General features: G+C 38.4%; 1 protein-coding gene across 1 annotated transcript in view; it reads left to right on the top strand.

The window, feature by feature from the left end:
- Positions 1 to 22,537, top strand: part of ASXL3 (ASXL transcriptional regulator 3) — a 179,811-nt gene that overhangs the window by 70,386 nt on the left and 86,888 nt on the right. Inside the window, exon 5 of the mRNA XM_078060460.1 lies at positions 13,187 to 13,308. Coding sequence (XP_077916586.1) covers positions 13,187 to 13,308 — 122 coding nt within the window. The remainder of the gene's footprint in view (positions 1 to 13,186; positions 13,309 to 22,537) is intronic.

Genomic DNA, 22,537 nt, shown 5'->3' with positions numbered 1-22,537 from the left:
CCATGTGCTTGATTAGAGGAGAGGAAACAGGATCTGTTAAATGGATGAAGAGATTGGTCTTATTTAGGAGTATAGACAGGTGCTCTAAGGAAGCAGAGGGGAAAAGGCAGGGTATTTGGATAGAAATGAAGGTAGGTGAGTATACGTGGGAGGGGCTTATGGAAATGTGTTTCTTATTGCATCATTTTTCTCAGTGAAATAGGAAACAAGTTCATCAGCTCAGGATGAGGACCAGGGAGGTAGTTTTGCAGATTCAGGAAGAATATATAAAATGTTTGTCTAGAGTCAGGCAGCATTAAGGATACTCTTAAGTTTGCTAATTCTGAATTTAATATGAGACCAGACAACATGGTTGTACTTTTTTCCAGTCATGTTCATGACCACTGTTACAAGTGCAGAGTAGGTACAGAGTTGGACTTGACCAGAGTTGGGATTTTGCCAGGTGTGAATGAAGAAGTGAGGGAGGGACAAAGGAGTTAAGGATGCATGAAATGGAGTACTGAGGATCAGTCTCCATGGTATTTAAGTTGGTTGTGGAGGTAAGGACAGGATTACGTGAGGGATGGCATGAAGGGGGAGGTCTTCTTGGCGTGGAAGGATTGTTTGATTTGGTGTTCTAGAGAAAATGAGTTAGAAGGACAGGTGATGTCAGAGGGGAATACATGAAACTGAGGTTAGGACAATATTATGTAATGTATATCCGAGATGAGAGGAAAGAAGGAAGGAGCCTAGGTTTAAGGCTGTCATGAATGGTTAGAGTGTTCACCCTCTTCAAAGTGGCCTGACTGAAGGCAACCATCAGCAGCAGCTGAAATTCAGCAGCCCTCTGTTTGCCCGGCCTAGTGTTACGGGATGGAGCTGGGACTCCTTGGAGGATATGTTGTTTTTTCTTATTTGAACAAAGACATAAAGGCTGGTGGTGGCCCAGGTATAAAATATTAGAGAATCATCTGTGTGGATATTGAAACAGACAGTTATGTTAGAACTAGCATCAAAAGGGTGTGACATTTAGGAGGTAAATCTTCGAAACCTGAAGGGGAATAACCCGGGAGTTGAGAGGTAAGTGCAGGAAGGAGGGATAGTTGCTACTTTGGTTTGATGGAATGAGATAGCAGGCTGGGGGCATCTAAGGAGCAGCAAGGGAAAATAGACATCACCTATCCCATTTCCAGGCCCGGTAGTACAAGATGTGTGGAAAAGAAAGGGGCTTCTACCTGAGAGGGTTCTAGGGGAAGGTAATGATCATTGGAGAGAGCCGGGTTTTTTGTAAATGAAGATGCGAAAGGAGTTTTCAGAGAAAAGATGGAGGCTAATAGGAGATTTCACTAACTGACTAATCCTGAATTTCAGAGGAGACAGTAGGAGGGTTTTAGTGGCTGGAAAGGGGTGGAGGACCAGGTGGGAGCACTCCGCCAATAGCTAAAACAAAGTGGGGAAAGAAAACTCCCCTAATTTGAAATGTGAATAGGAACTTCTCAAAATAACACATACCCACACATCTCCAGCTAATGTGACCAAGACTAAATTTCCTGGTCTCTCCTTTGAAGTTACATGAGAGAAATTGCTTTGGGGAATCACTGAACGGATAGTAAATAGCTTGTTTCCTTGAGTATTCCTTGACTTGCCCACTTTTGCAGCTTATGGCAAACCACAATTGCTTCTTTTTGGGACAAGTATATTTCCTATCCATGTAAATACCATATACTTCTGTGTATAGCCCATCAAACTTGCCACACTTAGATATTGAAAAGGACTGCCTCCACCGCCCGGCCTTTGTAAGCTGTTCGCACATAGATGGTTTAATTCTCATAATATTCCCATGAGATAAATAATCTTTCTAGGCTCTGTTAATTTTTTTTAATTTTTCTATTTTTAATTCTTTTTTTTTTTTTTTTGCCTGTGAGAAAACAAACTTAGGTAAGTTAAATATCTCATCCAAGTGGCAAGCACAAAAGCCAGGCTCTAACCACCGTGATCCTCCCTTGGAATCCCAAGGAACACTGTTAGCCAGGAGTCATTGATACAGTTTTGCTTTTCCCACATTTGTGCAAATCTGTTGATTATAGACTTGAGAATTTGACAAAGAGGAACCCCTGGCTTATCCGAAGTAACGAGTGGGATACCACATGATTTCTTACAAATCAATAATAAAGTCCATGAAACTGAAGTGGTTCAGGTGATTTCCTTGCTGATTTTGTTTCTAATACATATTTGAACCAGAAGTTAGAATGGATATAAGTTCTGTACTTCTAACAGCTGTACAAATATACTTTGAAAATATAATCAGAGAGAGAGAAGGTGGGGGATGTGTGGGGTCGGGTGGACCTGGGAGCCAGGGCAGGGGGAGAATGAGAGCGGAAGGAAATGGGGAGGGTCCCACCATCTGTTTTTTTCCTTCTCCTCTCCCATTCCTCCTTTGGGATGAAAGAGTGGGAAGTGCCGAGGTGAATAATAACTATCAAATGGTAACATACCCTTGTGGCAATCCAAAGAATAAGCCTCTGCTACCATAGAGTTATCTCAAATTAATGAAGATCAACTGACATTCACTGTACCATCAAAGAGGGTAAGCAAAGAAATATTTTTTTTAAAACAGTACTTTTAATTTTTTGAGGAACCTCCACACTGTTTTCCAAAGTGGCTGTACCAACTTGCATTCCCACCAACATAGAGCTACCCTATGACCCAGCAATTGCAGTACTGGGTATTTGCCCCAAAGACACAGATGTAGTGAAAAGAAGGGTCATATGCACCCCAATGTTCATAGAACCAATGTCCGCAATAGCCAAACTGTGGAAAGAGCCGAGATGCCCTTCAACAGATGAATGGATAAAGAAGATGTGGTCCATATATACAATGGAATATTACTCAGCCATCAGAAAGGATGAATACCCAACTTTTACATCAACATGGATGGGACTGGAGGAGATTATGCTAAGTGAACTAAGTCAAGCAGAGAAAGTCAATTATCATATGGTTTCACTTATTTGTGGAACATAAGGAATAGCATGGAGGATATTAGGAGAAGGAAGGGAAAAATGAAGGTGGGGGAATCAGAGGGGGAGATGAACCATGAGAGACTATGGACTCCGAGAAACAAACTGAGGGTTTTAGAGGGGAGGGGGGTGGGGGGATGAGTTAGCCCGGTGAAGGAGGGCATGTATTGCGTGGAGCACTGGGTGTTATACGAAAACAATGAATCATGGATCACTACGTCAAAAACTAGTGATGTACTATATGGTGACTAACACAGCATAATAAAATAAAATTACATAAAAAAAATAAAAAAGCACTTAAAAAAAACTGGTAATAGAAAATCTTAGTAGCGGGCGCCTGGGTGGCTCAGTTGGTTAAACGACTGCCTTCGGCTCAGGTCATGATCCTGGAGTCCCTGGATCGAGTCCCGCATCGGGCTCCCTGCTCGGCAGGGAGTCTGCTTCTCCCTCTGACCCTCCCCCCTCTCATGTACTCGCTCTCTCTCATTCTCTCTCTCTCAAATAAATAAATAAAATCTTAAAAAAAAAAAAAAAAAAAAGAAAATCTTAGTAGCTTGATTCCAGTCAGTAACATTTGAACCTTTATTATTTGAGATAATAATAATAATGCTTTAGTCCTCTTCTTGCAGTCAATTGGGCAGAGAAATATTCTTATTAAATGGGTGATCTTTTGCCAAGATACTTTATTTTAAAGTTCTGTTGAAAAATTTTACAATGTGGGGAAGGTGGTATATTATTGATTATAGGATTTACAAGACACAGAACTATAGTTATCTGTATGTTTCTTTGACTCCTACCAGTTTCTCAAGTTAATGAGAATTAGACATATAGACTTCAGAAAGTAAACTCTTCAGATTTCACAGGCTTTAGCTCTAGAGATCGAAGAGTGATTTAGGTGAATCACTTGATATATCTTTGTTGACAACCCATGGCCATTTATGCCAATATAAGTATAGATCTCTGTCACCCAAAGAAAATATTTTGAATTTTATGGGCTATTTTAGTCAGAGATTTATGGGTATATTTGTGTCTGAGTTGTTTTGTGAGCATAATACATTGGTATATCATGAGTTTGCTCACACATATTAAGTTGACTTACAGTGCATTCCTGGCAGCAGAACCCATACATATTTTATATGAAATGATAGCATCACTAGATAGTCTTCACCCTCTTCGCCTTCTATTTATAAATTGTTATTAACAAGAAAAAAATGAATTTCTCTTTTCATGACCCTGATTTATATTACATGTTTAAAATCAAAAGCAACCATCCTATTTTTTTAAAATGAAGAAACTGGAGAATGTACAATTTTCATCCACAAAGATCAAAAAAGGTTCTGCTTGTTATTAACCCTAATGGCTTTCAGGGAGGAAGCAGCACTCTACCGGGGGAATTAGTATTTTAAAAGTCTCTATTTAGGGGGAAAAATTATAGAGAACATATATCCTATGTTTTAGTCCTTAGATCCCAGGGTAAATAATGTTTCCAACATTTGAAGAATTTTATATGGTCCTTTTTCATTATTTATGGCCAGCTTTATAAGTGGGTTTCTGATCGTATGATTCTTGGCAGGGTTGTGTTAACTTAATGAAACATTATTCAGCTCACTCTTTGTTTTCATTGGCTCAGAGGCCATACTTTAAGGGGTCTTTTTTCAGAAGTGAAAAGTGCTTTAAGATGGCCTGAAGTGTGTGGATAGGATCTCTGTTGAGACATCAATTACATACAGATGAGGAGCCTCCTGGAGGAAGTGAGAAGTGTACTAATGAAGGTTTAGGTGCCCTCAGAGAGTAGTCACACTGACAGTTTATCAGTGGCAATTTTAGAGCAGGGATCAGGGGAAAGAAAATGAGGGGACTGTAAAGATAGTGTTTTGAGTAACTTTGGAGGATGTTTTGCTACCCTGTTTGGTGTTTCTTTCCTCGTGGTGGTGTTGGTCTTGTTTGGAGGTTTTCCAGTAGCTAGTCTGTGGTTGCTCCAGCATGATTGTGCATAGGATGGCACTGTGCCTTCATCTGGGTCTTCAGGATCAACTTCTACCTGACAGCCATTCCTTAGAATCTTGCCGATAAGGGAAGGGAATTCTTAAGCATTCTTAAACTTAAGTATGTGAAAATTGTATTGTTTTAGTTACACATGGAAGAAAATACGGAGGAAAGAGAATATTCTTCACAGTCAGAAATGACCATTGGCAGGATATCAGACCTCCTCTGCCCACTCTTTCCTTATTCTCCCTGCTTTCATCCCAGCCCACAGCATTTGTGAGAAGTATGGTGGACTTCAAGTTCATGTGGGCTGGACCTCAAGCCAGCATTTGACTTGTCAGTCAATTCAGTTAGATATTATTCTAATAGTAAATGTCCAGAGGGATAGGAATCTCAGGCTCTTTTATATTTGTCTCTGTGTTTTGATAACCTTTATAGTCAAGAATTTTTTCCTTATGCCGAAATCTTTTTGTGCTTTTAATTAAACTAATTTTCTCTTTTTTTCCCCATCTGATGATGAAGAACAGCTGGGCATCATGTAGACAGCACCCCCTTCATCTTAACTTCTCCAAATGACTTATCCCAGCTCTTTCATACATTTTTGGTTTACTATTTTCCATTTCTTTTACCCATTAGGAACCTCGTTTTCTTTCATACTTCTCCTTGAACTATGAACTTTGTTCTTGTATAAACGGATTTTGGTCAGTTTTAATAGCCTGCAGTCATGGAGGAAAAGAAAGTTTTCTAAGTGCTGATAAAGTAACCCATTTAAGTGTACGTTCCCCTTCTTTTCTTGGGCCTTGAGAGAAATATTTTGTAATATAAAGATTGCAAAAAGAGTATGATCTCATAATAAAAGCAAACTCCCTCTCAAATAAAACCAGGATTAAAGGTTACTCATCATAACTAGCCACTGTTTGATTTGTTAGTTTATAATTAGTATATACGAACAAAGCACCCATTCTTTAAAAAGTAAAGTGCTTTTTTCGTTGATGCCAGATAATCCATTCTCTCCTTTTTAAAGTGACAGTGTATAGCCATTTCTCAAACAGTCAACCACCTTAGTACATTATCTAACTCCCTTTTATTATATACTAGAGTTATCTTTTACGTGTCAAAGCATAAAGTACTTAGTAGTGATGCCCACAAGTGGAGGAAGCACTTACCCTTGACCTGTACCAACCTTTTAATGATAATCTTCTTGCCTGCTTCTTGCTATTTCTCATTTTCTAAGTGGATTGCTGTATTTCTGAGTAGATGTCTCAGGAACCTAATGCAGTGTAGAAGATCACAGGTTTTGTGCCATATAACAGAAATAGCTTCCACTGTTTTGCCCCGTGCAAGCAGTTTATTGTGTTATTGCTCTCCATAATTCTGAGAGAGGAATCTGTAGGAAGGGTTAGGTGGTGAAAGGCAGGTACCTATAGGATAAGCTTTTCCTATTAAATATTTTATTTCTGGTTTGAGTTTCTCTTTTCTGAGTTTAAAGGGATATTTTTATGGATATCCAGAGATATGAGTATAACTAAATGGCTCCGCTGATACACTGAGAGCCTGTAGGAGGGACTCCTGTAGCTATACTTCAGTGTGCAGACGTTCTTCCTAGTTAACTGTGGAGCTTCAGTGTCCTGTCCAGGGCAAACCCAAGTGCCTGTGAACCATTTGTGGACATTGCAATGAAATTGCAGTCTATCCAGTTCCATGATATCAGATGAGCATCACTTGTAGCCTATGATATCAGCCTGATTACATCTTGTTAGGAGCATGTTCTTACTGATAGAAATTGCTAGTATAATTATCATCTGATTCACTATTCCTCTTGTTTTATTTTGCTCCCTTTTCTGCAACCCTCTTCTGACTAAGAAGAGGGCTTTATTGGGCTAATGAAGCAGGATATAAAATACAGTAAAAATTTCAGTTATTTTAGCTATATTTTATTCATAGATGATAGTCTAAATGTTACCGAGTATCAATACTTCAAATGTTTAGACAGTTTCTCTCTTGAAGGTTTCTTAGGGGAAAATTGTTACTTTCATTATTTTATTGCCAGTATTTCTCTATGTAATTGCTGGCCTTTCTTGGAATCTCATGTGCTTTGAATGTTGTCTTTTATTGTAATGAGGGAAATTGTTTAAATCTCAATATCTATACTATCTTGGAATAAGGAATGCTTTTAGAGAAGGTAGTTCTCCTTAGTCTGGATCCAAAAAGGATTAAGGAATTACCTTTTCTCTGAAAGAAATGGAGTTCAGGAAAGATTTTGGGGTCAGATGGGGTTTGCCTGGTCCTTATTAAATCATTTTTAACAGCTTTTGGCATGTATTTTGTTACTGTGTATATCCAGAACATCTGATATGAACAATTTCTATGTAAGTATGATACATAAAGTATACACAATCCAAACATAATCTTCTTTGATTATTTGCCATCTGGGGATACTTTTGAATTATGTGCTTATCGATCTTTCAGAATAAATTTTAGTTATCACTGGTAGGATTTCATACACTTGGTTTTCCTCAGATAGAATTAATAGTTCTATACCATTGTTCTTAGAAAAAATACATTTTAAAAAAGCTTTATCATCTCGAAGTCAGGTCTTGGGTTTTATTTGCTCTTGCCCCCCTGCATTTGATACGGCGCTTGGCCCAAAGGTGCTCAGCCAAAGTTTTGCACCTGAATGAATGATTCATAAATAAATAAGCTTCCTCTAAGACTCAGTTCTCTTTTAAAATGTGATTGAATTCTAACTGTGCACAGTGTTCTGTGCTCTTCAATTTATATCTTTTATTTATAAAAACTGTATTAAGCCTATGTATGTCAGGATTATTTCTACAGAGAACTATTTCGATAGCATCTAGTTTGATCAGAAAATTGAAAGGGAGTAATTGGAGGGAGAATTGATAGAAATGAAATGGATCAAAGGCTGTTCTTCTTCCTGCCTGGATTAGACCTGCGAACACAAGTTACCTCTGAGAGCCTATTACTTACCATGTGGTTTAGTGGGACATACAGCAATTAATACCTTTGTTGCAGGGACTATATTGTGTGCGGATCCTGGTCTGTGTTGTGGTTCTGCCCTCACATAGCTCCTGCCATTTCAGATAAGCATTGTGATTTCTAATTTTGGCTTTTAAATTATTTTTTATTTAACTATGCAAAATCCCCAAACTGTGACTTTCCTCTTAAAATAAGGTAACAAGTCAGGATGGCAGAAGGGAGTTTATTTACATTGAGCAGCAGGTCATGTGACTTTCCACGAACATGCATAGGATGTTTTGTGGTTTGGTTTTCATATTTTCCCTAATTGATTTTAGGATGATTTAAAAAAATTTCATAAGATAAAAAAATTCACTTTTTGTGTATGTTTTTCCACAATAATTAAACTCTGCTTTGCTGACTTCCCCTTCCATGAATTCTTATTAAAAGCAGTAATTGAATGTTAACATTAAAAATAGACCCTTTAGATACATTTCATGAAGATCAAATTTGACAATTTCATTTAATAAACATTTATAGATCAACTGCTCTGCACCTATCTTTGCACCTAAGTGTAAGTCCCTGAGTTGCTGGTCTTGTGGGTGGTGAGGCAGACAGAAGCACTGTTTGCAAAGAATGCTGTGAATTCGTATACTGAGTTCCAAGGAAACATGGGAAGAGGAGGAGTGAGTCCACCTCAGAGACGGGCATAGTCAGGAAGGCTTTGGGGGAAGCTGTTCCAGGTTGGTCTGTCAAGATGAATTTGCCAGGCAAAGAAATGGAGAAGGGTATTTGGATGAGGGACAGTTGGAGCAATTACAATAAATATAGCAAGTCACTGTGTTCAGGAAACACAGCAGGGTCTCAGTTGGTTGGATCAGAGAGGATGGGAGTTGGGGAAGCAGACAAGATGTAAGATGAGAGAGAGACAAAGTCAAGGTTGCATTCTAATTTCTCCTTTCTTTGTGTCTTGGTTTAAAGGTCAAAGCCCTCTTGTACACTTGTCAATGGATTAGTAATTACACTGGGCGGGGGGAGTAGTGCCCATACCTTCTGTCACTCAACTTTAAAAAATATGAGCTCTAACCCATATTTTCTAGTTTGATCACATTTTCAAGTTGAAGGGTGAATGAAAGAGGGGAGAGAGGAGGACAACATGGAGACTCTGAGAGTCAGAAATCCAGTCTTGCTGGACAGCTACCAGTTTCTCTAGCCTTCATGATGGTCTCATGATGATGTGGAATCTTCCATCTTTCTTTGGTCCTGAGCCTTCCAAATAGAGTATTTTGGCTAGGAGGTTTGGGAATCTGAGTGTGAGTGAGAGTGGGGGTAGTTGAGCAACAAATACTGAGAACCTCATTACCTGTTTGAATATAAAACAAGCAGATTAGCTTTTAACTATGTCTTTGGCTTTGCCTAGTTTTGGCAGCCAAGCAAAATGTAGACAGAAATAGCATTTCTGTACCTTTAAAAAAAAATGTTTCCTTGTCTTCATTTTGTCTACCTACAGAAAGGGCAGGCAGTCTTGTGGGGTTTTGAGGTATAAATCCTGGCATTCGTTTTGTGATCATGCCAGTGAAGTTAGAAAAAAAAAAAGCCCCATTCTTGTTTGATGCCAAAAAGATATCACTTTCTAAGCTGCCTGTCAGTGTTTGATATTTATTGGATAAAACATCTGTCCTAATTCTTCAGTTTCCTGGTTTCTGTTATAATTTCACATACAGGGCATTTCCCTTGGTCCTTTCTTTAACATTAATTTTTCTTTGGCTTGTATTTCAGAGGCCAAACTCCCTTTTGTAAATATTCAGGCAACTGTTTAAAATGAGCCCCGCGTTATTTATTTATCACATCTGTTATTAAGATAGCTGCAAGAATGAAGTAAAAGTGAAAAACCGCATGTTTTGTCAGAATATGAATCTGCATGAACCTTGACAGTCCAACTAGTTGGTGTTTTTCAATTCAGCCACCCTCATCGTATACATGGCAAAAGAATGAATAAAATAACTCATACACCCATGTTAAGGGTCCATTTTTGTCAGTACACACACACACACACACACACACACCCCACGTGCATGTACACAACACACACGCAGGTGCACTGTTTGGAACTTATGGATTACATTGTGCATTTTATTATTTCTTGACTTTTTTCCTTAAAAATAGGTATTTGTTTTTTTTAACCCAAAGGAATACTCATTTGTAGATTTCATTTTCTATTACATTTACTGTTTTTAGAGGTTTGATAAATATTTGATCAGAAATAAATAATTAGGGAAACATGGTTTGATCTGGGGAAGTAGGACCAAGTTCCAGAAAAGGGGATCAGGGAAGAAATTGACTATGTAGGAAGGAATTCTCATGATGCTTCACTGAGCATAGGATGGAATGTAAGATAAAGCAAAATAGAGGTAAGTTAAAGAAAAATGAATCATCTTGCGAAAAGCCTTTAAGGGATTGCTTGATGCTGTTTCATTTTATTGTCCTGCCCTCCATCTGAAGTTCTGGGCTCCAAATTGAACCAGTTCTTCCTTTTGGAAACACTAAATATATGTGAATCACTATTAACTTGGTGTAATAGTGAATTTAAATCAAAATATGCATTATATCTTGTGATACTGGAATAGGTATCATGATACCCTATGGCTTCCTAGGTCAGAGGGAATAGAGCAAGTTATAAGATACCTGTTCTGCTCAGGAAGGAGGGCTGATTGTGTACTGCTTACTGTCGCAGTCAGATGAATGTGGGGGGTGGGGGCAAGGCTTTCACTACAGACAGACTAATTCAACATCTGTCATTTTTTGATCCTGCTTCATTGGAATTTTACTTTTGAAAGGCTTATGAATAAAAGCACTTCCTAAGCAAATGGGTAAATTTGTTTGGATGTCCAGTATGTAGAAGCATTCTCATATTTTCCCTAGATTCCCTAAAATCCACGGACGGCATGCGGTGGTCCTTTTTAACTAATCAGTAAGTTTTCATTTGTCAAGGGGGAGATAATACTCTAAGAATGTGAAGTAATAAAACATATTTGCTAATGCCCAGTTTGCTTCTGGCTGGGCTTATTTTGCAACTTTTAGGTCTGTTCAGTTAGAATCATTTGTCCTCTCTGCCACCTTCCTCTCAATTCCTCAGTTTGTCTCACTTCATAGAGACTTCAGAACATTAAAAAGGCCAACTGTGTAATTACTGTAAAAGTAAATTTATCTTTGGAATGTAAACCCATGATTAATTTCTGATATTTCTTGAATATAAAACAAGCAGATTAGTAATGAGTAAGTCAAGTAAGTCATCTTACTTGATGAGTAAGATTGGCAAAGTGTTACCATTCACTCTAGTGATCATTGCAAGGAGAAAAGCCTAGGAGCCATACGTCATGGGAGCAGTGTTATAAAGTGTTTCTTAACTACGGTGTTTAGACTGTTTTAAGGAAAAGTATTGTATGGAATCAAATAGAAACAAGTCACCTGATCATTAATTTGGGGACTTCTCTGACTTTGTCCATGGGCAAATCCTAGGGTTGGCTTCTCAACCCTAGCGTTTCCTGGGCCAATCACTCTCACCCACAGTTCTTAATTTTTTCATGTAAGTGGTTAAATGACTTGATCTCCCTGCCCTTATTAACCTCCTGTTTCAGTACCTTCAGGATACAACTAAATTAAACTTCTTTAGACATTGAATTTTCTGCATCAGTTCTGGGCTTTGAGGCCAAATATTTTAATATGGGTCTGACCCTGGCTTTTAGCTCTGCTATTTTGTTGACTCTGTTACTGTGGGCAAGTTGTTAAGCCTTTCTGAGCTCTAGTTTCCTCTCTCTCCAAAACAGAGGCAGTACCTTTCCATCTTGCAAGGAAGCAGCAATGAAGGGGCAGGGATGAAATGCGATCACATATGTAATGCGCTTGACATTAATAATTAATAATTATTGTTTAAAACTTGTTCATTTTGTTTAGTCCTCAGGAACTTAATTACTTTCTGTCTTAAAACAAAACTTGACTCTTTTTTCCCCAACGTTCTCTTTCATGAGCCGCATTTTTATTTCTAGGCAACATGTGCTTGAGTCTATCTAAAGCAGCTTGAGTGTTCTCAACACTGTGCACGTGCATATGCTTCCATTTTTGACTAGAATAATTTTTACTCCTCCACCTGCCTCTAAAGCTCAGGTCAGAATCCTCTCAAGTTACTGTTCCTTGGAAAATTTTCTTGGATTAGTGTTAACCCTGGTGCCCTTAAAAGTCATATTTTGAGCTTTTCCAATATGTTCTCAAGTTCTTTTTTTCCATCTAACTTCCTCTTGCCTCCTGCCTTTGACATCTGCCTCCATTCTGACACCAATCACAGTGCTTCCTTACTTTGATTTTCCAAATAATGCCTTCCCCTCTGGTGTGCACAGAAGAGGGCCCGCATCTCTGTGGCCAGAGTCATGCAGTGTTCAGCCTTGTCTCTCGGGTGGAACGTTTGAGGGCCAAGGATGGGTGCCAGCTATAACCCAGGTTCCACAGAGCCGAACGTGAATGTGAGCCCTTGTCACCCATGTCAGGGAAACATTGGTTCTTCTAAAAAACAGCCTTTTTGAAGAAAATGTCCTCTCTAGAACAGGCAACAGGAAAGCTTGACTCTGGCAAAAATGGGCAGATTATATGGTTATCTGCAGAGGGCATGATGTTCTTGAAAATAATTGCCTTAAATTGACACCCAGCATCTTGGCTTTTGTTTTTCCTTCTCTGTGATAGATGACTTGGCCCATAGGACAAGATAAACATGTCCCAGTAGGCAGGGCGTCTATAGAAGGAGGGCTGTTAAATGGAAGAACACCATGGCGGTTGGTAGATTTGAAACAATTTCATAAATTTACATTGTTTCTTCAAAAGACTATGCATTGCTCAATCTGCATATTCAGATTTGGAAAGTATCTACTGACACCCAAGTCTTGAGGCAGATATTATGCTCTTTTTTTGTGTGTCCACACAATAGCCCTATGACATAGGAATTATCATCAATTAGTGAGTAAGGAAACGGGGGAGTAGAAAGGTTACTTGTAACTGTGACCACACAGTTATTAAGTGATCTCTTCTCTCAAATCTAGATACTCTTCTTTTCACTGTGCTATTTGGCTTTATTTTAGGTATCCATTTTCAATTGGAGAGAAGCTCCAAGTGAGTTAATTACAGTGGATATAAAAAAAGGAATTCAAATTAGTAATATCATTATCTCTCTCTGTTTCTAGTTTGTGCGAAGCAGGTAACTGATGAAGCGTCTTCCACTCGAGATTCAAGCCTTACTAACACAGCAGTGCAAAGCAAGTTGGCGTCTTCCTTTCAGCAACACACCAAAAAGGCTCTTAAACAGGTAAGAGAGCTAGCATTCATTCTTTGTTCGACCTCCTTAAAGTAATGGGTGTGAGGTAGAGAAGGTGAAATCAGTTAGAGCACAGTCGCCAGAGAGCAACAGAGATGTCCTGAATTCAACCACTTCCATAATATTCATACGCTAATTTTACTCTATGCTAAAAACTAGAGAGGCTTGGCTGAGAACCTTAATGTAAAGTAGAAGAGGGAGAATGTGCTTGGAACCATAAAAACTTATATTAAGATTTTCTTGTGTGAGGTTTATAGTAAACATTTTAGGTTCCATAAATGCATTGCATATCTTGAAAATAATGTCTCTGTGGCCTCATGCTTAACTAATAGTTGATATAAAAAATAAACAGATAATTTCTTCCTTGTGACTGAGATGCATTAAGTTACAACTAAGAAAAGTAGGAATTGTGGCTTACTTTTATCGAGAATGTCTACCAGTGTTTGGTGCTGAATGGAGGTTAATGTGCAATATCATCTTGATATTACCTAAGCGGTCCTGATCTCTGTGTCCTTGCGCCGAGATGGTGATGGGAGGGAATGGCTGCAAGATTGGCCGCTAGGCTCTGAAATACCCTGGTTTGAATTCCTGCAACTCTGAGCAAGACACTTTTCTTCTCTGAATCTTGAATTTCATCTCTAGAGGATGTGGAAAATAATAGTACCTTTCACATGGGAATGATCTGAGAAGTCTCTGAGGTGAGACATTGAAAGCACATTGCAGAATGAGTGACCCCTGATAGCCACTCAGTAGATGTTAACTATTGCTGCCACGCCGGCCAATTCCGAATTGCGCATGAAAGAGGGAGGAGGAGACGCTATGGTTAGAAGGGGACATTGCATGACGGTAATGTGGTCGATAAGTGGAAAGCTTATATATGTGACCGTTCATGTGAAAATTCATGATTTTCCCTTGTTTAACTGCCTTCCTCTTCTATATTTATTTTGCTCTTTCTATGACAGCCCCCTCCATCACACCTCCTGCAGACCCTTACCAAGCGTAGGAATAGAAGTATCATTCTAGTGACATAACAAGAGAAGCCATGTTTTAAAAAAAAAGTTAATTTTTTTAAGTCTCACTAACCTGTAAAGCTTCTTAATAATCTTATCCAGTTTCCTAGACTTAGAATGTCTGCCCCTACCTTCTCCTCTACTTCAAACAAGGAAACTTAGGAAAGAAAATCAACATTTTTGCACTGAATTACGTTACTTTTCTATTCTGTATTAATTATTGAAATTGCAGTATTTCCTTTCATTGGTATTATATTTAAGGTAATTAGTGTTACATCAAATAATCTTTGGTGAGCTTGCCATTAATATCTTGTACAATGTTTTAGACCAAAGAACAAAATTGAATTCAGTGTGGAGATCCCTTTTTAATTGATGAAATAAAGGATGGATGACAGTAGGGAAGTCCAGGAAAAGGCTTATTCAGGCAGCAAATGGAATGCAGATAATAAAATACTAACCAGGAGAGAACAAAGGATACAAAGCTGGATACCGGTACTTGCAGCATTTAAGAAACATAGATGCAGTCATAAATGAAAGTCATACTTCTGAAAGACAGTGATTTAGAAAATGTGTACACCATGAAATAGTCCTGTACATGAATGTAAAGATAAAGATTCAGATCTATGTCTTGTCATGTCTCACTATTTTTTACTTTCTCCATTTTGGTTTCATATCATTTGAACCTTTTTTACAATGACTAAATCATTTCACAACTTTGAGTTAGTATTTTTGTGTTGTTGCAGAGCATGTGTTCACGGAAAGTGCCACTTACTTGCTTAGGATCTGAGCCTTGTTTTAAGAAACCTGTCCTATAAGCTTCTTAATGTCCTGGAAGAGCCGTGTATTAATTTCTTAAAACTTCGTACTGTGTAGCCAAATAGCACATTAGCTACTGTAGGAATAGGGCACAATATGTGGCAGATACGCTAATGTTTGATTAATAATCAAATTCATATTGGAAATACATTAGAAAAAAGCTGCTCTTGCAGAATTTTGCCCAGATTCCCTGTAATTGCTGAATTTCTTAAGACAGCATTTCAAAAATCGACGGAACATGAGGCATTTTATTTTATTTTATTTTATTTTATTTTTTTAAGATTTTATTTATTTTTTGACAGAGAGAGACACAGCGAGAGAGGGAACACAAGCAGGGGGGAGTGGGAGAGGGAGAAGCAGGCTTCCCGCGGAGCAGGGAGCCCAATGTGGGCCTCGATCCCAGGACCCTGGGATCATGACCTGAGCCGAAGGCAGATGCTTAACCGTCTGAGCCACCCAGGCGCCCCAACATGAGGCATTTTAAATTGTAGCGGCCTCAGCAAATCTGCAGCTTTCTTTTCTTTTGGGTACTTGAATGGCTATGACCACGTAGAATTCTTTGTAAGTGTATATATACACATGTGTACGTACATATATATGTGTTCTGCATTCGTGAATATATGTTTTGTGTGTATATATGCATGTATAAATCATCTCATGAGTGTAGGGCCAGCTGAATGACCCTAATAACAGTTACATTAGCTGATATTTACTTTTCTGAATTCTAGACATTCTGCTCTGTATTTTATATATACTATGTCATTTAATCCTCATAGAAATCCTTTAATGTATGTACTAGCATTCCCAGTTTTCAAGTGAGGGAAATAAGGCCCAGAGAATTAGATTACTTGCCCACAATTGTTCAGCGAGTACATTTTGGAGATGACACTTGAGCCCAGAATCGTAGTTTTAGATTCTTCCCTCTTAACTGATACTGCCTTTTAGCATATGGTATATAATATGATAGATGAATTTTTGACATTATCTGAAGAAATTTACATTCTTCAGTATTCGTATAATGTAAGGAAAGCAACACAGCATAATCATTGAGAATATTATTTTTGAACACAGACTGTTTATATTCAGTATCAACACATGTTATTGGCAGAAACTCAAATATATCTTTATATAGCTCTTATTATTTTACTAGAAGTATATTCTGGGTCAGTCGGCCTTCAGTAATTTGACTGTACATTGGCCAGTGTAGATTCTTAGAAAGAAGTAGGTGGGAAAAAAAGAGAAACAAAGTCCAGTAGCTTTATAGGCATAAATGTAGTAAAAAAAAAAAAATTTAAAATAAACCTTCATGCAAAATAAGCTAGACATAATTTCTCAGATCTGAGGCCTCCATAGCCACCCAAAGCATGTTGCCATAGAGAATGGGTCCTTTTACTTTGCAATACTGCTAACTGCAGTATAATTACAGGCTGGGCAATATGGAGGCTATAATGTCCCTTGACTATTGACATAGAATATTTTCATTGCTTCCAAATATTTGGGTCCATTTTACTTTCTCATCATCAAAATGTTAGTTAACATCCTATGTTAGATATAATTGCATGAATAATATATTGTTCTCTTAGTAGATTTTTTTTTTCTGAATAAGCATATTCCAAATAAACATATTCAGAAGCCTCTGGAGAGTAGTAGCTTGCTGATTATTACCTTGTTCCCTGTCTTCTTTCTGCCTTGTTATTTTAGTTATAATGACCCTAAAAAATAAGAAATGATTAGATTTTGAATTTTAAAGAAGGATAATTAAGAAAGATTAAATTTTGGAAGTTTTTAAACAGCAGAATCACATGAAAGATTAAGGAAGGGTGAGTTCTGTGATGATGGGATATAACATGGTGTGGAACAGAACCTTTCTATGTTGTTGCTGTTGTTTTATTTGACTTCATTATTTACTTAAGGTGGTAGAATTTATTCATAAAGTTGCAGGTATTTTGCCCTCTCTTCTTATCACAAAACAGATACAGTGTTGGTATTTTGCTTTAGCTTTATATGTTTGACCAATACTGTGAAATTCCAAAGGTTATGTTGCATGATAGCAGTTTCTTGAACATGGGCGTTGACATTTAGCGTAAGAGCAACAATGCAAGTTGGTGGGGCCTGACTCAGCCAGCTGTTTCATATGTGTGTATTTCTAATTATTTTAGCATTCACAGCATGTGATATTTTCACATTTTTCAGTGAAGGGCTTATTGCATTCAGTGCATTCTTAAGTTACATTGTTAGTGTTGTTTTTCTATTACAATAAAACAGGCATTACTTGTTTATGCAAATTCCAAGTTAACACAAAAGCCTGTGATTTGAGGTTTTATTTTATTTTTCATTAGAGTAGAAATGAGAAACCATTCCATTTTTTTAGAGTTATCTGACAAGCTTTCTGTTGAAAAAATAAAATGTTTATTTAAAGGGTTAGCTTTTTTTTTTTTTTGGTTTCTTTTTATAGGAGAATATCACAATACATCTCTAGAGAAAAGTATGCTCAGTCCTCATCTTTTGATTTCTTTCCTTTTGCTTAAAGCCAGAATTGTAATTGATGCATGATAGGATCTTTACCTTTCCTGACTGATTTAGCTCTGTTACGTGTTTCCTTTAAAAAATAAGTTTATTTCCAAGTTTAAGCCTGTAAATTTCTTTCATACTGAATAATACCTGGAAATATTAAATTTGGTTAGTACTGTGTACTCTGTGGAGCTTGGTCATGTTGGACGTTATATATATGGGCGGCTTAAAGGTACATTCCTTCACAGTAGACTGCATTTACACTTGCCATCTTCTTATTTAAGTTTTTTTTTTTTAAGATTTTATTTGTTTATCTGAGAGAGAGAGAGGGCGCACGCTCGCACAAGTGGGGGGAGGGTCAGTGGGAGAGGAAGAAGCAGGCTCCCCGCTGAGCAGGGAGCCAGATGTAGGGCTGGATCCCAGGACCCTGAGATCATGACCTGAGCTGAAGGCAGAGGCTCAGCCAACTGAACCGCCTAGACACCCTTATTTAAGTTTTGATGGCGTTTCTTTCTGGATTTGAAATTACAGGATTTAAAGTTGTTCAATAAGATATTCCATTAGCATTTCAAACTGTAGCTAAGGCTTGAGTAGTTGGAAAGTACCTCATTGATATCATCCCTCTTAATTTAATCTAGACTAATACAGTAAGACTTATTATATAATGTCAGTGTCAAAATAAAACCATGTTACAGATTGAGCAACAGGGCCACCTCTAGCTAATTGAGACCTTTAGGGTGGAGTAGAAAAAGCCACCTCTCGTAATTTGTCACAACAAAATAAAATCTCCCCTTTCACGGTACCCTTATGCAGACCAAACCTCCCCTGACCATCTAAAGTGACCCTCCTAGTCTTATTTTCTTAATCTATTACATGGCTTTATATTTTCCAGGCTATGGGATATCCAAATTTTAGTAATGTTAAGTTGCATTTAACTTCTATTATATTTGTAACATATAATGTAAAACAGGAATTTTCTTGTTCTTCTGGAATTTTAGCTAAAGCTCAAAGCTGAGGACAGTGGGATACAAGTGTACCTGTTGGAAAGAGAGGTGCTAGACACGACCTCAGAGGACTTAGTGAGAGAGGCCAGATGGCCCCGGACCATCCCCCAACAGCCAATATAAAGATAGTTCAGGATTCACTTGAAGGAGCATTAATTAAAGGGATTTTATAAAAGTGGATAGAGCTCTGCTACATCCCCTCTTTCTCGGTGAAAGGAGGTACAGCCTAAGTGAGAGGAAGACGCAGAGAGAAACACTCCTGAAGGGTGGAATTTTCCCAGGAGGGGAACCTGGTACCTCACACACTGTTGGGAGGCATGCGCACACACAGACACACAGACAAATATGTATATGTATATATATGTGTGTGATATATACTATATATATATATATATATATATAGTTATACATATAACTATATATAAGCATATATATAGTTGTAACTACTCTCCAGAGGCTTCTGAATATGTTTATTTGGAATATGCTTATTCAGAAAAAAAAAATCTACTAAGAGAACAATATATTATTCATGCAATTATATCTAACATAGGATGTTAACTAACATTTTGATGATGAGAAAGTAAAATGGACCCAAATATTTGGAAGCAATGAAAATATTCTATGTCAATAGTCAAGGGACATTATAGCCTCCATATTGCCCAGCCTGTAATTATACTGCAGTTAGCAGTATTGCAAAGTAAAAGGACCCATTCTCTATGGCAACATGCTTCGGGTGGCTATGGAGGCCTCAGATCTGAGAAATTATGTCTAGCTTATTTTGCATGAAGGTTTATTTTAATCTTTTTTTTTTTTTTTTACTACATTTATGCCTATAAAGCTACTGGACTTTGTTTCTCTTTTTTTCCCACCTACTTCTTTCTAAGAATCTACGCTATATATATAGTTGTAACTGGGTAATAGATATATGGTTAACAGTATCTGTGTAACTAGATAATGTACACCATACAGATGTAGCAGCTGGCCTTCTGTCTCCGCAAAGATTGTGATGCTGAGTCTATGATAACACTAGGTAAGACAACTTTGACCTGTTCTTCTCCTCATTTTCAACTCCGATCCTGGGGAAGCCAAAGGAGAGGAAGGAAATGGAGGAAGAGTAAAATCAGGAATTTCTTTGCTAATGAAGTTTTTTTTACCTGAGACATAGGTGTAGCCTGGGGAGAGCAGAAAGAAGACTTCATATTAGACCTCGTGTTTTTAAGCCTGAAAATGAGACTGTATAAATACTTGAAGGCGACCCAAGAAGCTATGTGTTCTATGTAAAATATTGTCCAGAAATGAGAAAGGGAAATTGGTCAGAAATGTGTGAAGGCAATATTAAGAGAATAAAATTATTTCTTGATTGTTTCATGCTGATTTCTGCCTTTTGAATAAACCAGTTATATATTTTAAAGAGAGAAGAGGGCTTTTCTATTTTTATTAAAATTATTTTTAAGAGTTTTTATTTATCCTTAGTAATTATTTCCTGAACACCTAGGGTAGCCTAGGTAATCTTCTGGGCACTTGGGGATATGTCAGTGAACAAAAAAAGATGAAAATCCCTGTCTTTCGGAGTCTGTATTCTAGGTTGGGGATGGGAAGACAAAATGACATCACACGGTATAATATATTTTCCATGGGGGGAAAATAAATTAGAGTGGATGGTGGGGATAGAGAATATGGTGGGAAAAGCAGTAAAGAGTGTGTGATTTGAATGTTTGTGTCCCCCAAAATTCATATGTTGGAATCCTAAGGTTCAATGTGGTGGTATTTGGAGATGTGGTCTTTGGGAGGTGCTTAACTTACGAGCATGGAGCCATTATAAATGGGATCAGTATACTTACAAAAGAGACCCCACCAGAGCTCCCTGGCCCCTGTCTGCCATGTGAGGGTACAACGAGGGAGAAGCCCGCAGTCCAGAGGAGGGGCCCTCACAGGATCACACTGGCACTGTGATCTACCGCCTCCAGCCTCCAGACTGTGGAGACTGAATTTCTGTGGTTTACAGGTTACCCAGCCTGGGGTATATTGTTAGAGCAGCCCAATGGGCTAAGGCAATGAGTAAAGTCTCAAGTATTTGAGGAACTGAGCCGGATGTCTGAGGGAAGAGTGTACCATGCACAGAAGAGAATTCATGCAGAGGCTCTGAGGCAGAAGGCTTCCTGGAGTGTTTAAGGACCCCCTTCCCTAAATTGCTCAAAATGTTCAGAACTGTTAGGAAGCTTGTCCAAGGTGTGAGATGCAATGTACTTCATGCAGTGGGACCTTAAAATGTATTCTGAAGCAGTGCATAAAGGCCAAGGGCGATCCTTTGCTGGAAGACACACTGTGCTTTCTCTTTGCTGGGCCTCTGTTGCATCTTCGGGGCAGAAGTGCTAGAGTGGACCCTGCAGGCTGTGGGGAGAGACTGGGGTTGAGGGGTGCCTTTGTTTTGAACATAAATCTCCTGATCCTAATATAAACCCTTGGCAATCATTTCAGGGAATTCTTTTCCATTTCTGTAATCTTCCTAGTCCTTCTTCCAAGCTACCCCAGCTATTAATTCCTTGAACCACCAAAGACGTTTCCTGATAGAGGTCTTAATACTATTTCTTTCCCTGACTGGAATTTCTGCCATCTTCACATGGCTGGTTCTCTTTGTCATTTGGGGTTTCGTCTCCACTGTCACTTCTCAAGAGATTTTTCTTCCCACCCCAGTTACTCTACCTCCTTGATATGGCATAATTTTCTTAGTGCTTGTATGTGTGTAAAATTGTTATGTTTATTTTCTGTGATTCCTTGTCAGTCTTTGGCTAAAATGTAAAATAAAACAATTTTTTTTTTGTCTTTTTCATTACTGTGGATCAGCAGTGTACTACCAACAGAGTAAATCCTCAAAAAATGCATTCATTGCCGAATGGGTAAATAATGTAAGAAGTAATATTTATTGAATATTTACTATGTGCTACAAATAGCGTTCAGTACTGTTCTGTGGATTTCCTATTTAAAACACCTTACCAACGCTATTGTCTTTGTTTCATAGGGACATTTTAATCAAGTAATTTACCCAGCATACTCAGCTGATTATTTCATTCTTTCTCTGACTCTGCAACCCATCACCCCACATAGTCATTAAGATGGCTCTGCACCGGTCCCCAATCTTCTGCAGGTCAGCACATTAGAAGAGGGGGATTTTAACACACCTGTTGGGCAGTGGTCAGACTCATTTGGGGGAGGTGAGGTGCATTGGGAATGGTGTGTAGTAGGTCTCAAAGATTGGTGCCCTCAGGCTGAATTTAGCTCAGAGTCATCTTTGTTTTGCCTGGTACTTTGTTTAAAAACAGGAAAACTCACCTAAAAATCCAGTTGTGTTGCATCTCTTGAGTAGTTACTACCTCCTCCAATGGGGTATGTACTTTTTTCACTCACTTCAGTCTCCCCCTCTGCCACTGTCTTACCCCAATGTCCAAAAAAGCATTGCACATTTTTCAGGGCATTGTGAGGAGACATGCAGCATATGTTTGAGTGGTTGATGTGCACATAGTTGCAGAAATAGAGCTACACAACCCGAAAACTCATGAACAGCTAGCTTCTTTCCTTGCAGGATGAACACCCTACAGCAAGAGAATAGGAATCACTATAATGTAGGAGCCGCTGTACCGCCTGCCTCATGCCCATGGCAGGTGCCAGAGTTCTCTTGTGTGGAGCCCACACTGTCCCAGACATCTCAGTTACTGAGCTTGTTTTCTCCACCCCCGTTCACGTTCTGATCTGCTTGGAAGTTTCCCTAGTGTCCAGAGTCAGATAAACCCTGCTTTCTGGGAAGTGAACTGGAATCTGCAACTTAGCCTAAAGTGACTGTGGATCTAGTAAATGTGATCGAGATGCCCCTTCTGATAACTG

Source organism: Halichoerus grypus, chromosome 13, assembly GCF_964656455.1.
Source record: "Halichoerus grypus chromosome 13, mHalGry1.hap1.1, whole genome shotgun sequence".
Lineage (NCBI taxonomy): Eukaryota > Metazoa > Chordata > Mammalia > Carnivora > Phocidae > Halichoerus > Halichoerus grypus.
The sequence above is the reverse complement of the archived record's forward strand: the minus strand, read 5'-3'. Positions and strand labels throughout refer to the sequence as shown.